Genomic DNA, 14,536 nt, shown 5'->3' with positions numbered 1-14,536 from the left:
AAATATATACATCTAACTCTACTTACGTAACTGTGTAAATCAAAGTATACAATAACACTGTGATCAAACAAACTTACTTTCAATATTCTTGTAACATGGCTCAAATATTTTTAAGTGAATTTACTTTTTACCCTCCCACACGATAAGCAAGAGGTACGCATCATAGTACACATGGTGTCCAGCTTCATTAATATTAATCAAAATCCAACTAAAACGCAAATAATTTGTGACGTGCCAACTCAAATCAAGTAATTGGAATCATTCCAAACAAGCCCTTAACAACCTGGCTTGAATCACAATTTACTGGATTCGAATCAAAACGTATCAAGCCGAGAAATATTTAATGTTATACAAAATGTATGAAAAAAATTTGAATAAAAATAATAAAAATCATTGAAAAAATTGAAATCGAATCATTCGAGTTAATTGCATGATCCGAATTGAAACGAATCATTAGAGTTACTCGTTACTCGTTTGCATGCGAGCCATTTAACTTCTGAATAGTTGCGCAGATACAACAGCATTTATTTATTAGACGGAACGCCGAGACCGAATTCGTTTGTGAAATATCAATACCTAATTTCGATAATAAATATATATCAATTCAGGACATGATTTACCTTGTTTTTGTGATATGTAGTATGAGTTTCAAAATGTTATCAGAATAAACCGTTTTATATTCGGCTCTCCGTTTAGATGCAATCCTTTGCTGATTATGAAATAAAATAAACACGATATCAATCGACCCAAGATTCTAAGCACTGTTTTATATGCTTTAGTGATGTAGAAGTGTTGGTTATCTATTATTGTATTTTTTTTTAAATATATTTCATTCGTCTTCAAAATTAAAACATTTTTGTAAACATTTTTTTTATAGTAAATTATGTTTACAATCTACTTTGTCGAATATAATGGTCAAACTCGACCATTTTTAACAGAAATTTACGTAAATTTACCATTTACTGAATAAAGACGACGGATTTTTTATTATAAAGGTTATATCGTTTGAGTGTGATTTTGTGCTGATAGAACGAAAATATTGAGCAAAATTTTTTGGCCAAACTTATATATCCTTGGGATCGTTCATAGATAATATGACACGTTTGATAATATAATAGATCGTATACTCGAGTTGTGCAATCATCTTGTTTTAATCAAATGTTGTAAAACTATTTAAAAAAATTAGAGACATTTGTACCAACAAATGCTACTTTTTCATAGAGTTGTACTTAGATTTTTTCTATTCAGGTAAATGTTACTTCGAATGAAACGATCGTTTTTGCTCCGAATTAAATTATAAATATGGATAAAATGACAAATTCTGATTAAAAGTAAACAAAAACGATAAGCTCACAATAAATATTTTTAAGCATCATAATCTGGTAATTATTTGAATTAATATCTTATTAAAAATATATAAATCAATTATATTAATTCTACACATTTATACATATGCAAATGATACAAGCAAACTTTGAATTTGGCATTAAACAAGACAGTAATTGCATGCAAAACTAACCTGTTCTTGATTATAATAATTACATTTAAATGCATTATGCAATATTAATGATAATTACCAACCTAAAATCATTATAAAAAAAGAACTTAAAAGTCAATATAAGAATTAGAATGTTCGGAAAGTAATTTCTTTTGTTCGACATAGGATGTAATTATATTACAATAAACTGAATAGATGCTCAAAAGTGTATCAGTAGCCTTCTAAATGAGGAAGACAATAAGCAGCATTTATGTCTTACTTTACTACGGGATGAGAAATTAACTAATGTATATATAAAAAAATGCTAACAGTTCCACAAACCCAAAATTGACTTTTTAATATTTGATTCAGATTGATTGAAGTAAACAGCTATGCTCCATAATACTATTAAAAATGCTCAACTAAAATCAACCACATGACTAATAAAATACATTGTTAAGAACCTATTTCAATCTCTCAATATTTACGAACATACGTCTTTAATCATATATTACAACATTTACTAGTGTACATTACAAAATATTGAATAATAAAATTTAGCTTTGTTATGTATCAAAGTTTGCTGATAAAACTATGTACAAAAAGCTATTTATATAAAAAAAGTTAATAAAAAAAATACTGAAAAAATAAATAGTTACGGAAGATAAACAAAATACTTTGAAAAAAAAAGCTCTTTCTTAGGTACCTCGCCCTAGACATAGGATGTATCTTTATCCGCCTGCTTCCTGATGTAATTCTGGGAGCAAAGTCGTTTACTCTAAAGGTTAAATAAACATAATACCACATGAAAGACATTTCATCGTTAAGATGATAAATTATCGCACCTCATTACAAATATTATTTTAAGCAATACATAACCATTAATTGTTTTACTAATGACTAGCTAAATGTAAGCAATCCAATTAATTTATATATAATAGCACATTGTTTTTATCAGTCCTTATCGAAATCACCTCGTCATTTATTTTTATTACACTATATGAAAAAACTAAACAAAAAAGCTAATATCAAGTGTTACTTATCAAATTTAATTTCGAGCAGGTATAATTCTAAATACCAGCAAAACCAAGAATCAGAGTTTAAGGTAAAGCGTATATTTAACTTTGAGAAATCTAAATGAAAAAAACCCTATAAAAATTGTTTGAAATGCTTTCATTAAAACTATTTGACAGCAACATGCATGACAACAATTATGTTAATATTGATGAACAAATACATCCACCAAACCATTCAATTGATATGCTATATTGAAAAATATTGATACAACCACAAATTGAAATTAGTAGTAGTAAAATTATCTATACCAAAATATAATTAAACTCTTCAAGTTCAAATCTGATGATTTTAATCTTTCTGGTAAAATAAATTACGTATCGGAAGTGCACCTGTATAAAATAGTCGAGCACTCAAGAAAGATTCAGAAGATAGGCAAAGCAAGAAAAGTAAATGTTTATAAAAATGTTAACCAGGCTTTGTCTGGCTTAGGGGGAAAAATAGGCCTTTGCAATAAATGCAGATTTCTGTTCTGTCTATCGGCAGATCCTTTGGCCTGTTTTTAAAAGTAGTTTTGAAATCGAGCTATATGTTTGAACTGATTACTGCGACAATGACGCCCAAGATCTGATAGGATTATGATCGTAGCTTTCTTGACGCTATACAGTTGCGGAAATGTTACTAAAACTAGCATATTTTTAAATATGCGACTTTGTAATTTTTCCATATATTGTATTTTATTGGCAAACTGACATCGGGCAGCGCGATGTGCATTTTCAATTAAAAATATAGATCAAAATATGTTTCCAATTGAAACTGCGGTATGAGTGAAATAAAAATGAGAAAAACTCTCAAACTAGTTCTTCCCTGAATTGATTTGGAGTTTAACTCAGCTCAAAGACTTGTCTTAATAGGGCAGTACTACCCATTATTATTTAAAAAATATTTAAATTTTATATCATTTTATACTATATTTTCTCAAAATGCTAAAAAAAATCTTTAAAAATCAAGTCTAAATGTCAAGTTTAAAACTCATTGTTTATTATGACTATATTATTACTGAAGAACCTCGTATGTGGCGCACAATATTTAAAAAATATAGCATATAAGTTAATAAAATGGTTTCTAGCGTGATATTTTTATGAAGTTTGAGTTATGAAATAGATGTAAGAAATCAAGTTGTGATGTTATAGTAGATGACATACCCTATATGAACAGGATTTTTGGCAATATTCACGTTGTATGGAGCACCCAGAGGTTGAGTGTTCATAGCATAATTTTCTTTGTTGTAATGTCGGTTCACAGCTGCTTCGTTAATTATGGATGGAGCTGAAATACAATACATGTAATCTAGATTCTTAATATAATAGTTCATTATGCTAAAAACCTAAATATCAATATTAATAACAATAAAAAAATAAACATGCCAATCAAAAAGTTGACTTCAGTAGGGCTATAATTATAGTTTTTTTTTTAGTTACTTTCATTCAAAAATAATATACCCATAGAATGTCGATTATCGTGCGCATCATCATGAGTTGTATCCAAGCGCATTGACATATCGCCCATGGACTTCATATCATCAACAGTCATATAACGATATTGTTGCTGATCTGACAACATTGGATCTTCTCCTAAAATATACAATAGACAATTATTCATAATCATGGCACATCTTTAATGAGAGCGTACTGCTATTGCATGATAATAGTAGTTTTAGAAATCGCTGTTTTTTTGATAAACAAACCATATATCGAAAGCACATTGTATATTCTTTACATAAGTACTTACCACCTTCATCTTCCGAGTCCGACATGAATGTTTCATGCATGGCTTCTGGTGCAACTACTTTATACTTCTCTTCTATAGTAGTAGTATAATTAGTTGTAATATTTGTTTCAGTTATAATTTTCAGACTTTCCACTACAGTGACATATCCTAACTTATTAGCGATACTTAGAGCTGTTTGTCCGTTCTGAAAAAATCGGAGTTGAATAATAAAAAGAATTTTTCTAAAAGTTATTGAGGATTTTATAGTAGTTTTTTCTTAGGAGGTTCAATAGTAATCTCATACCACTCAAAAACAAAATACAATAAACTAGTAGTGCATGGCCATCATGTCTTAAAGCAAATTGCTGGAACTTCCGTACCGTAATTAAATATTCAAAGAATATAAATGTTGTGAAATAGATTTTTATAAATAATGTAGCTTTAATCATTCGTATCTTATAGACAAAATTTAAGAGCTTAAAGTATTTATTTTAAGTATAATGAGATTTAAAATTGTAGCTAAAATTAAAATTAAAATCCAAAACATATTTTCAAACAAAATTGTCTGCCTTCTTCAATAACTAATCGTTTCTTCACAAGCAGAATGTTTTTTGAATCACTCAAATCGGATGCATCGTTCTCTCAAAATCTACGATTTTTTGCACTTTTCCGTATCTACAAAACGGCTGGACTTAACAAATCTTCACTCATTCTCATTATTACAAATTAAATGCTATTTGAATCAATCAAATCGGATGGTCTGTTCTCTCAAAAACTTAATTTCTATTTTCTGAACTCTTTGCTCCGTATCTCCTAAACGGCTGGCCTCCAAAAACTAATTAGGACGTCTCCTTATCAATAGAAATCGAATGTTTTTTTAATTCAAATCGGTTGATCCCTGCTCCCGAAAACCACACAAAACTCACACACATACAAACATACATCCATATTTTCTAAGGTATACCAAAATGTTCAGAAACCGTAAAGATGTGCAAAAATTTTCATTTTCGATTTTTTGACGATTACTTACCCCAGGGAAAGTTAAAAAATTGAAAATAAATCACAAAAATTTTGTACGCAATTATTCTTGGCGGTTTAAAAAATTCACTTATAAATTTTGATAGACATGATTAATTATTTTTGATTAAGATTCTGCTAAATGATTGGAAACAAAAATTAATATATGTACATAATTAGGTGACAATAAAATACCTACATTGGTTACTGCATTTGGATCTGCTTTGTGCGATAATAATAAATTAATTATCAATGTGTGTCCTTGTTGAGCAGCTTGATGCAACGGCGTATAACCAATTCCTGTTTTAGCATCAACCTCTCCTTTGTTTTCGAGCAAAAATCTAACCATATTCACTTGGCCAAAATGACTGGCAATATGTAAGGGCGTGTAACCTTGTTTCGTAGCAGCATTGACATCAACTCCGCTATTGATTAAAATTTCTGCTAATGGCACTCGATCTTCCTGCGCACAAAGATGAAGTGGAGTGAGTCCTGATCTAGCGGGTTGGTTGACATTAGCTTTGTGCTCCAAAAGCAGGGCTGACATGTCAGTGTGTCCTTCTTGAGAACTCAGATGCAAAGGAGTAAAACCGGCTTTGCTTTCAGCATTCGGAGGTGCTCCATGATCGAGAAGAGTCGTAGCAATATCCATTTGATTTTTCCGGGCAGCTATGTGCAAAGGTGTATGGCCGTTCTTTGCAGTCACCAATGGAGAGGCGCCGTTAGCCAAAAGTAATAAAGCTACCTCCTGATGATCGTAATGACTCGCGATATGTAAAGGAGTTACGCCATTTTTGCCCTGAGCATCTACAGGAGCTTTTTTTTGGAGCAACAATTTAGCAATTTGAATATTTCCATACTTGGCAGCTAAATGCAAAGGTGTGAAACCTGCAAAAGCAATGCTTATATATTATATCGTTCTTGATTTTATTAATTCCAGTACACATGTACACATGCTTTAGAAGTTTAATGTTCCAAACAAATAACGCATGACTTTAAATAATCATCGTGCACTAGAACAAAAATAGTTCAATTTTTTAAGAAACAAACATTAGGGAAAAGAGTTTAATTCCAAAAGATTCAAAAGTATTGTACTTGAAGAAAGATACTGGAAAATCAAAATATAATAAAATATAGAGACAGTATCGTGTCTAATAATATTATTTAATTCAAGTACCTTTTTTTGTAGTCGCATTCAAAGAAGCACCGTTTTCGATTAAAGTATTAGTCACTTCTTCCTGCCCCTCTTTAGCCGCAATATGCAGCGGAGTATAAAGATCTTTAGTTGTCGCATCTATGTTAGCGCCATGCTGCAACAGCAGCGTGACTATGTCCACATTTCCCAAACGTGAAGCAACGTGAAGCGGCGTCTGCTCCTCCCTAGCTTTCGCATCCACGATAGCTCCGTTACGCAATAATATGCGTATGATGTCCGTCTGGTTAGCTCGAGCAGCTAAATGAAGAGGAGTTTCTCCGCGAACAGTTGGCACATCGGGGCTCGCTTCGTTTTGTAATAAAAATATAACGATGTTCATGCACCCCATGAAACTAGCAACGTGGAGGGGAGTCAAACCACTTTCTGTCGTTGCGCTTATGCCTGTAAAAATAATTTGAACATCCGATTTAGTGATTGCAAAATTGCACATGTATAACAACTAACATAGATTGCGTTGTCAGTTTTCTTTCATTATCATTTGCTTCTAAAGAAAACGAAACGATTGTATGAATTCAGCCTAACCAGGTATGCTGAATGTCGAAACCTTGGTAGTATTATTTAAAAACTTCAAAACACAATTGACTTACTTGCACCATGTTTCAGCAATACTTCTACGACTTTAATTCGATTCTTTTTACAGGCTATATGCAGAGGCGTAAAACCATTAAGGGCCCTCGCATTGGCATTTGCATTTCGATCTAATAACAACTTGGCGACACGCACGTGACCACAATGCGCGGCCACATGTAAGGCGGTCAGGTAATCCACAGTAACATCGTCGACGGCTGCCTGGTGGTAAAGAAGTATACGAGCTGCGTCCACGTGCTCGCCTTGAGCTGCCATATGTAGCGGCGCCAAGCCATTCTAAAATAAAATTAAACATTTTTTTTGTATTTATTATAGCAGTCTATATAAAATATGATAAGCTGATATTTTAGACAAATACATTGTGCGAAAAAGTAACTGGTCATTGCCAGCTCCTCTCGATATGATACAATTAAAGAACATTATTACGCCTATTATGGCATTTTCACCAGACGCTTGGGCGGATTTAGATATAAAAGTTTGTATTTCGTTTCGAGATAATTTAATATTTAATAAAATAGATCGATCAAATCGGTTTTTCGTAAATAAAGCATACCTTAGTCTTCGATTGTATCGGGGCTCCATTTTCAAGTAACATATCCACTACTTGATCATGACCTGATCTGGCTGCGCAATGAAGAGGTGTTAAACCGTCGCGGGTTTTACTCTCAATATTTGCTCCTTTTGAAATCAGCAACGATACCATATTTATCTTACCTGTAACACAAAATCAAACAATGAAATGATAAGTATAGCGGAATGTCTTCAACGAAAATTGAAGAAAAGTATTTTAATGGCGATGGATTACCAATCACAAATTTGTAATACAACTCCAATGAACGATATAAAAATAGCACACGATAATCCGAGTTGACATAAGAATCAGTTGACTGTATTAAACCAATATCGGAACTATTAAATGAGAAGGTGAAAAATATCTACTTCAAACGAAAATAAAATCAAAGCAATTGCCCAATAATTATTGGTATATGTCGAATGGTTTAACACAGATATAAAAAATATGTACTTTTATGAGATAATAGTTTCGAGGAAAGATATAAAAAATATGTAATATAAAAACAGAAAAAATCTCCTCACCCCATTTAGAAGCGACGTGCAATGGAGTTATGTTATGTTTGGCGGAGAAGTTGACATCTGCGCCCTTCTCATACAGAAGATTTGCGATATTGTCATTTCCATAATGCGCTGCAATATGTAATGGAGTGAAACCACTTTTCGATGTTACATCAGGATTATGTTCATTCTGAAAAATTAATAGAACAAAAATCAATAATTATGGCCTGCTTTGCTTTTAAAAGATTATATAGTCCAAATATAATGTAAATATAATAACAATAATACATTTAGTTTATGATTTGCGTCCACAGAACAATTTTTTTTGTTTATTTTCAGTTCGGTTTGATTTTTTGAATCTTTGTTTATATATATATATATATATATATATATATATATATATATATATATATATATTATAGTTATAACAACAATAACAATAAATAAGCGCAATGAACTCAACAGTCTGTGCGACTTAAATCTCTTTCCAAAGATAGATAGTATTTCCAAATTTCTCACAAAACAATAAAAAATGTGCGCAAAGTATTCGAAATTAGTTCCACACATTCGTAGGATATGGTTAAAACTATTTTTTAAAAACTCATTTCTCCATTATGTCTTCAACCAGTTTACGGAAAAAACATATATTGCAGATATCTATTGCGATTTTTGAAGTTAGTATTTTTTGAAATATTGTTTAATTACAAGTCTAATATTTATATTACATAGTGTAGTGGATTACCATCTCCGGATTATTGAAGTTTCTGTTTTAACACTCAAATTAACTAATTGTAAGTACTTTTTACTCTTTGTAATTTTTTCCAATTCAATTGTTTTACATTTTAAATTTTATTTTTAGTTGCCATTAAATAAAGGCTAGGATTATAGCCAAAATGTATAGATGTAAAATAATTTTTTAAAAGAAGTTTATGTTTTTTATTCATACTATGCACGATTATTATTAGACTTAGTTAATATATATAATCATTATTTTTGATGTTGAGATATGTATATATACAGATATGGCAGTATGAAGTGAGCGTTTTTTGCGAAAATAAAATACTAATTATCCCACATATTAAACTAATCATTCAGTCAATTTGTAGAAACAAACAGATTGTTTTTCGTTTGAAGCAAACCAATCAGACACTCAATTTTCGAATTCCTCATAAGAATCGAAGTGCTGCTCAGGTAATGCGTTTCCTATCGATGAAAATAAATGGTAGTAGGAAGAAGTCTAGTGAATATGGCGGATGGAGTAGCAGCTCAAATTTTTTTGGTTATATCCTGTTTTAACTGCTTTTTTGCGTGCAGGTGCATTTTCATGCAGCAAAATTACCATGACTTGTTTTCTGAATAATTCTAGTCATTTTTCAATCAATGAAAGGTTCAAATTCAAACAAATGCAAGGATCATTTGTTGTCGGAAGCAATTAGTATTAACAGTTCCGCTAGATTTTAGAAACTCGCAATATACCAAGCCACCCTGGTCATATACATTGTCTTCTTGCCGAATTGATCTGGTTAAGCAGTCGATGTTGAAGATTGTCCATGAGTTTTTTCGTTTGGGATTTTTAAAATAGATCAATTTACATCAATTTATTATCAATACAAAATTGATTTTCTTTTGTGCCTTTGAAACAAAATTTCACAAGTGCTTTTTGGTTTCTACCTGCTTTTCATTCGCAACTCACGGGGCACCCACAAACGGCCAGAAAAAGTTGTATTTGCAACATTTAACCTTTCTGCTATTTGTTTATAAGTGAAACACCAATATTGCTTGCGCCTCCAAACTTATTTAGTGGTTTTCTACGTTCTTCATTTCACACAACAAAATCATTATTTCGGGAAAACCATCTTTTTCATGTTGCTTCTGATGGAGCATGGTTACCATAAGCTTCGGCAAGCATTCGATGTAACTCTACAGCGCTTAGCACAGAAAATTAATATTCACTGAAAATTAATTATACATAAATACACTACACTATTACGCAATATTCAACCAAGCTATTAAGAATTGGAACATTTAAAACTATATAATTAGTTTTGAGTTACATTTTAGTACAAAGTTGTTGACGTCTAAATACTGAATAAATTGTGTTTACAATTTTTTCTTTCGAAAGTGTAAAGAAGACTGGTAAAACACATGGTTTTTGGTGAAGTAATAAAAGACACACTTCATTCAGATTTAATGGAAAATGGTCAAGGATTATTGTATAGTCATTGTATAATGGCCTCCTTTTAATAAATTAGTTTCAAAATGTAAAATATACTACAAATTAAACGCAATAATCGATTACTGTTTGACCAAAAGCTCTACGTTTTACTTATATTATTTTCAAACTGCACGGGATAATTTTTTTTCATGCTAGTCACAATCAATCCTGTTGCCCCGGATCATAATTCTCTTTTTCTTTCTTCCCTTTCAAATTCAATGTATTTTATATCGGTTACTTAACAAACAAAGTAATTCGATTCTAGAATAACTTGCCTCTAATAATAATACAGCTGCCTTAACGTCGTCTTTTTTTGCAGCGATATGCAGAGCCGGCAAACGCACTTTGCCACGTGAGTCGTTCTCGAGTAAGACCGCAACTACGCGGTCGTGTCCTTGTTGCATGGCAACAGCCAAAGGCGTAAAACCATCCTGCAAAAAAAAAAAAAATACTGTAATAATAATAAAACTTAAAATGACTATATTTAAAATCTTTCACGTTAGCATAGCACAGCAAAAATATGCACAGTGGTATCCCGACATACGAGTTTTTCGTTCCGTAACCACGATCATATGTAGTATCACTCGTATCTCGAAGCAATTTTCCCCATATAAACATATTGAGATGTTATTCATTCGTTCCAGCACTGTGGGTTTTGTTAAGTCATTTACATATTAAAAATAAAATTACTTTCGATTAATTAACTTCCGGTATAGCAAGTTATAGTGATCGACAAAACATCGAAAATGAAAATTTTCTATATCTTCACGTTTTAGAAGTTTCTGAACATTTTAGCATACCTCAGAAAAAATGGATGTGTGTATGTGTTTGTGCGGATACAAATTTTCGTCGACGATTTTGGGAACGCGGGTCAAACGATTTGGGTAATTTAAAAAACATTTGATTCCTATTGATAAGGAGACGTGCTGATTAGTTTTTGGCGAGAGATTTTAATAATAAGCACGGATTTTGTTTACAATTCTATGAGTACCGTACAAGTCTTTATCCGTTAGACAACGCAGCTAACGAAGTGCGATTGCTTTAAAAAAACCTTCAAATTATAAAAAAATATTTCGAATTTTTATAAAATCTAATGTCAAAATTCTCAAAAATCTATTTTTTAACATTTTCAAAGAATTTTATAGCTTTTTTTATAAATTTTCATTTTTTTGGCACAGAAAGTTCCAATAATTTGCCTTAAGGCACGATGCCATGTTCCACTAGTTGTTTTTTCTTGTCTTCTTTATAATTCTGAGGAAAGATGTTAGTCATGTTATATCTTTTTGAGAGTGATTTTTATACACAAGCTCTAAAAGCTCACAAAGCTGCTTATGAATTATTGTAAGGCCATTTAAGCAAGTAACCATTTATTAACTCTTTATGTTTTAACACAGTACATATATTAGTTTTTCAAATATCTTCCTTCCGCTTTTTTGCTCTTGGTTTATAATACAAAAAGGCGGAAGGGAGATATTTGACAACCTATTATATGATGGTATGATGTGTTACAATCTTACGTCCTCGCCATCCTCATATTTTCAATTTTTCCATATTTTGATAGGTCATACCTTTAAAAATAACATTCCAAAATTTTAAATCGATATCTTAAATAGTTTTTGAGTTACAGCCATTTAAAGTGTATATATAGTATATAGTATAACGATCATTCAATCTTTAAACGCGTTTTTCTCAAAACAGCATTTTCCGAATTTGCTGCAGCGATTACTCAAAAACAAATGATCCGATCACTATCAATTTTTGTTTACATATTCTATATATAGTTCTCCGTAAAATGAACGGATTCGATTTTTTGATCGGATCAAAACTCGAATTTTGGCAGTCCAAAAACGACCAAAATTTTGGGTAAAATTCGACTTTTTTTAAAAAAAAAAACGCCGCCATTTTGCCAATTTTTGATTTGTGTTTTTTATCGTAGTTCAATTTACAGACAATAATATCTAGTTTAACAAAAAAAATTTTTTTTTTTTAATTTCATCCACGTAGAAGGCCGGAATCACTGCAGCAGTGAAGGGTCTTTTTTGTCGCGTCGTTGGAGATCGACGATAACTTAAAAAATATTTAATTTTTTTCTTCAAAAATTTTACTATGTATTCTTAAAACATGTATAAATATATTCCTAAAATTTTGAAATGATTGATAAAGTAGTTTTTTTAATATAAATTCCCAAAAATCACCTTTTTTTGGGCGGTTACACTAGTTGTGCCCCTTAATGTAATAGACATGGCCCTTTTCTTTGGACCCATAGTTATAAAAGTAAATAATATTTTGACAAAATACAAAAAGCAAAAAACGCGAACTCAACACATAACTGTACAGCCACTATTAAAGTACAGTTGAAAATTCAAACCTAGATTTATTCGCGTGGGTAAATCTTACAACACACGTAATATTAACCCTTTCCACTCGCGAATTCCGAGATTTATATGAATTTTGCCGCCGAAGCGGCGGCATCCGAGTCGAAAGGGTTAATATATAATTGAAAGAAGTAACTATAAAATAATTTACTATTATAAAATAGTCAATATATGTCTATTATAGAAAAACTCATTATTACAACCAGTGGTGTTGTGCTAATATTTTTTTACCGGAACGCTGAAATTAAAAAACCGGTTTAAAAACCGGTTTAAAAACCGGTTCTCATGTTTGTTCCGGTTCCGTTCGAAAAGGAAAGAAACCAAAATCATTACAAAACCATTTTGTGCATATTATGTAGGTTTATTAAAAATAATAGGAACGTTTAATAAAAATCAGCTAAATCATAAATTATAAAATTCACTTATCAAATCATTTTCTGTATGTAGCGATTTTATTTTTTGAATTTTTTTTGCTGGAACGACGTTCCGGTGTGTTCCGGCTCGACAACACCACTGATTACAACCAACCAAAATTTTCATTTTGTCATTGACATTTTTCTAGAAAGCTGTTGCTCGCTCAAAGTTCGAGAATCGATTCGTTGGCGGCTCGCATCTTGAAACACTCGTAAGTCGGGTGTACCACTGTATTTGCGTATGTTGCGTTTTAAGTTCGGCAAGAATAGTTAATTATTTGTTTCAAACCCCGTAGTGAATCTCAAATATCTTAAATCGGGGTTCCACCCAAGATCTTACCACTGAAACATTTGAATGAATGTGTTAACAAAATATGTATTCGTCCTAGTTTTAAATCAAGATTATGTATGACATCTACGAAAAATCATTTATGGGATTGAAAATATAAAGCATTAACATTTTCTGTAATTTAGCGCTTATTCCTGCCTATAGCGCGATTTTCAAAAAACGCGAAAGCCGGTTTCCGTAGAAGGCGCTACGATTTGCATACGTTAAATTCGAGTTTCTTCAAGTGCAGTTTCAATATTACTGACGTAAACTGAGTTAAGACTGTAGTATTAGTAAAAAACATAATAATTTTTAACTAATTGGTAAATATCAGTATAATATCAAAAATATTAATACGTTCAGTGGAAATACTAACACCAAGCCATGGAAAAGCAGCGATGACAAATATTTGTTGGAATCCGTCATTAAGAAAACAGCAGTAAATATCAAACACTAAATTTCTTTAACCCGAAATATGAACAATCTCGCTTTATTGTCGTTTACTTTATTATTAGTATGTATTTTATATAGTTCTCTCGAACTCGGACACAGACTTCCCATCCGATCGCAATTTTCGAATCATGCCGAGCGAGTGCAGTGTCATGTAGTAATGACTAAACCTTCGTTCTGGAGTCATCTTTTTGTTTAGTTATTTATATACATATATATTCATGTACAATTTTAGAACACTTTCAGTCCCATGCATCTATATCTGTGAGTTTCGTAATTCCGCGCACAAGCCGAAGCAGAACAGAAGTCCAACATATTAGTGTTAGAAGTATCGAGGCAAAGTATCGATACTGAGTACTGAAAAAAGAATCGTGGCAATAAAATTGATACTACTCAGTATCGAATATTGAGTACTTTTCATCAAAATCAAACATAAGTACAAGAAAGACCCAAAACTCACTAAAGATCGTATTACAATATTATGATAAATTCTATTGCATGTATTTGATGCTGTTAAATCAGCATCATTTTCAATATTTTTACAAGTTTAAAACAATAATTTTTCGATACTAATTTCAAATTCGATTTACATCAAAGAGAAA

The 14,536-nt window shown here is 31.4% G+C and overlaps 1 protein-coding gene across 1 annotated transcript; it reads right to left on the bottom strand.

Moving 5' to 3' along the window:
• Positions 1 to 3,572: 3,572 nt before the first annotated feature.
• On the bottom strand, positions 3,573 to 10,795 carry LOC113378680 (ankyrin-3-like). The gene is made up of 9 exons (XM_026619235.1): positions 10,644 to 10,795; positions 8,178 to 8,343; positions 7,636 to 7,796; positions 7,082 to 7,358; positions 6,456 to 6,875; positions 5,478 to 6,166; positions 4,283 to 4,466; positions 3,994 to 4,125; positions 3,573 to 3,820 (listed from the first exon to the last, which is right to left on the bottom strand). Exons 1-9 carry the CDS (start codon positions 10,770 to 10,772, stop codon positions 3,666 to 3,668), a joined length of 2,313 nt encoding a protein of 770 aa, XP_026475020.1. The 5' UTR covers positions 10,773 to 10,795; the 3' UTR covers positions 3,573 to 3,665.
• Positions 10,796 to 14,536: the final 3,741 nt, after the last annotated feature.

The sequence above is a fragment of the Ctenocephalides felis genome, unplaced genomic scaffold (assembly GCF_003426905.1).
Source record: "Ctenocephalides felis isolate EL2017-DRISC unplaced genomic scaffold, ASM342690v1 CF-g0.4_SCAFFOLD_01886, whole genome shotgun sequence".
NCBI classification, from domain to species: domain Eukaryota; kingdom Metazoa; phylum Arthropoda; class Insecta; order Siphonaptera; family Pulicidae; genus Ctenocephalides; species Ctenocephalides felis.
The sequence above is the reverse complement of the archived record's forward strand: the minus strand, read 5'-3'. Positions and strand labels throughout refer to the sequence as shown.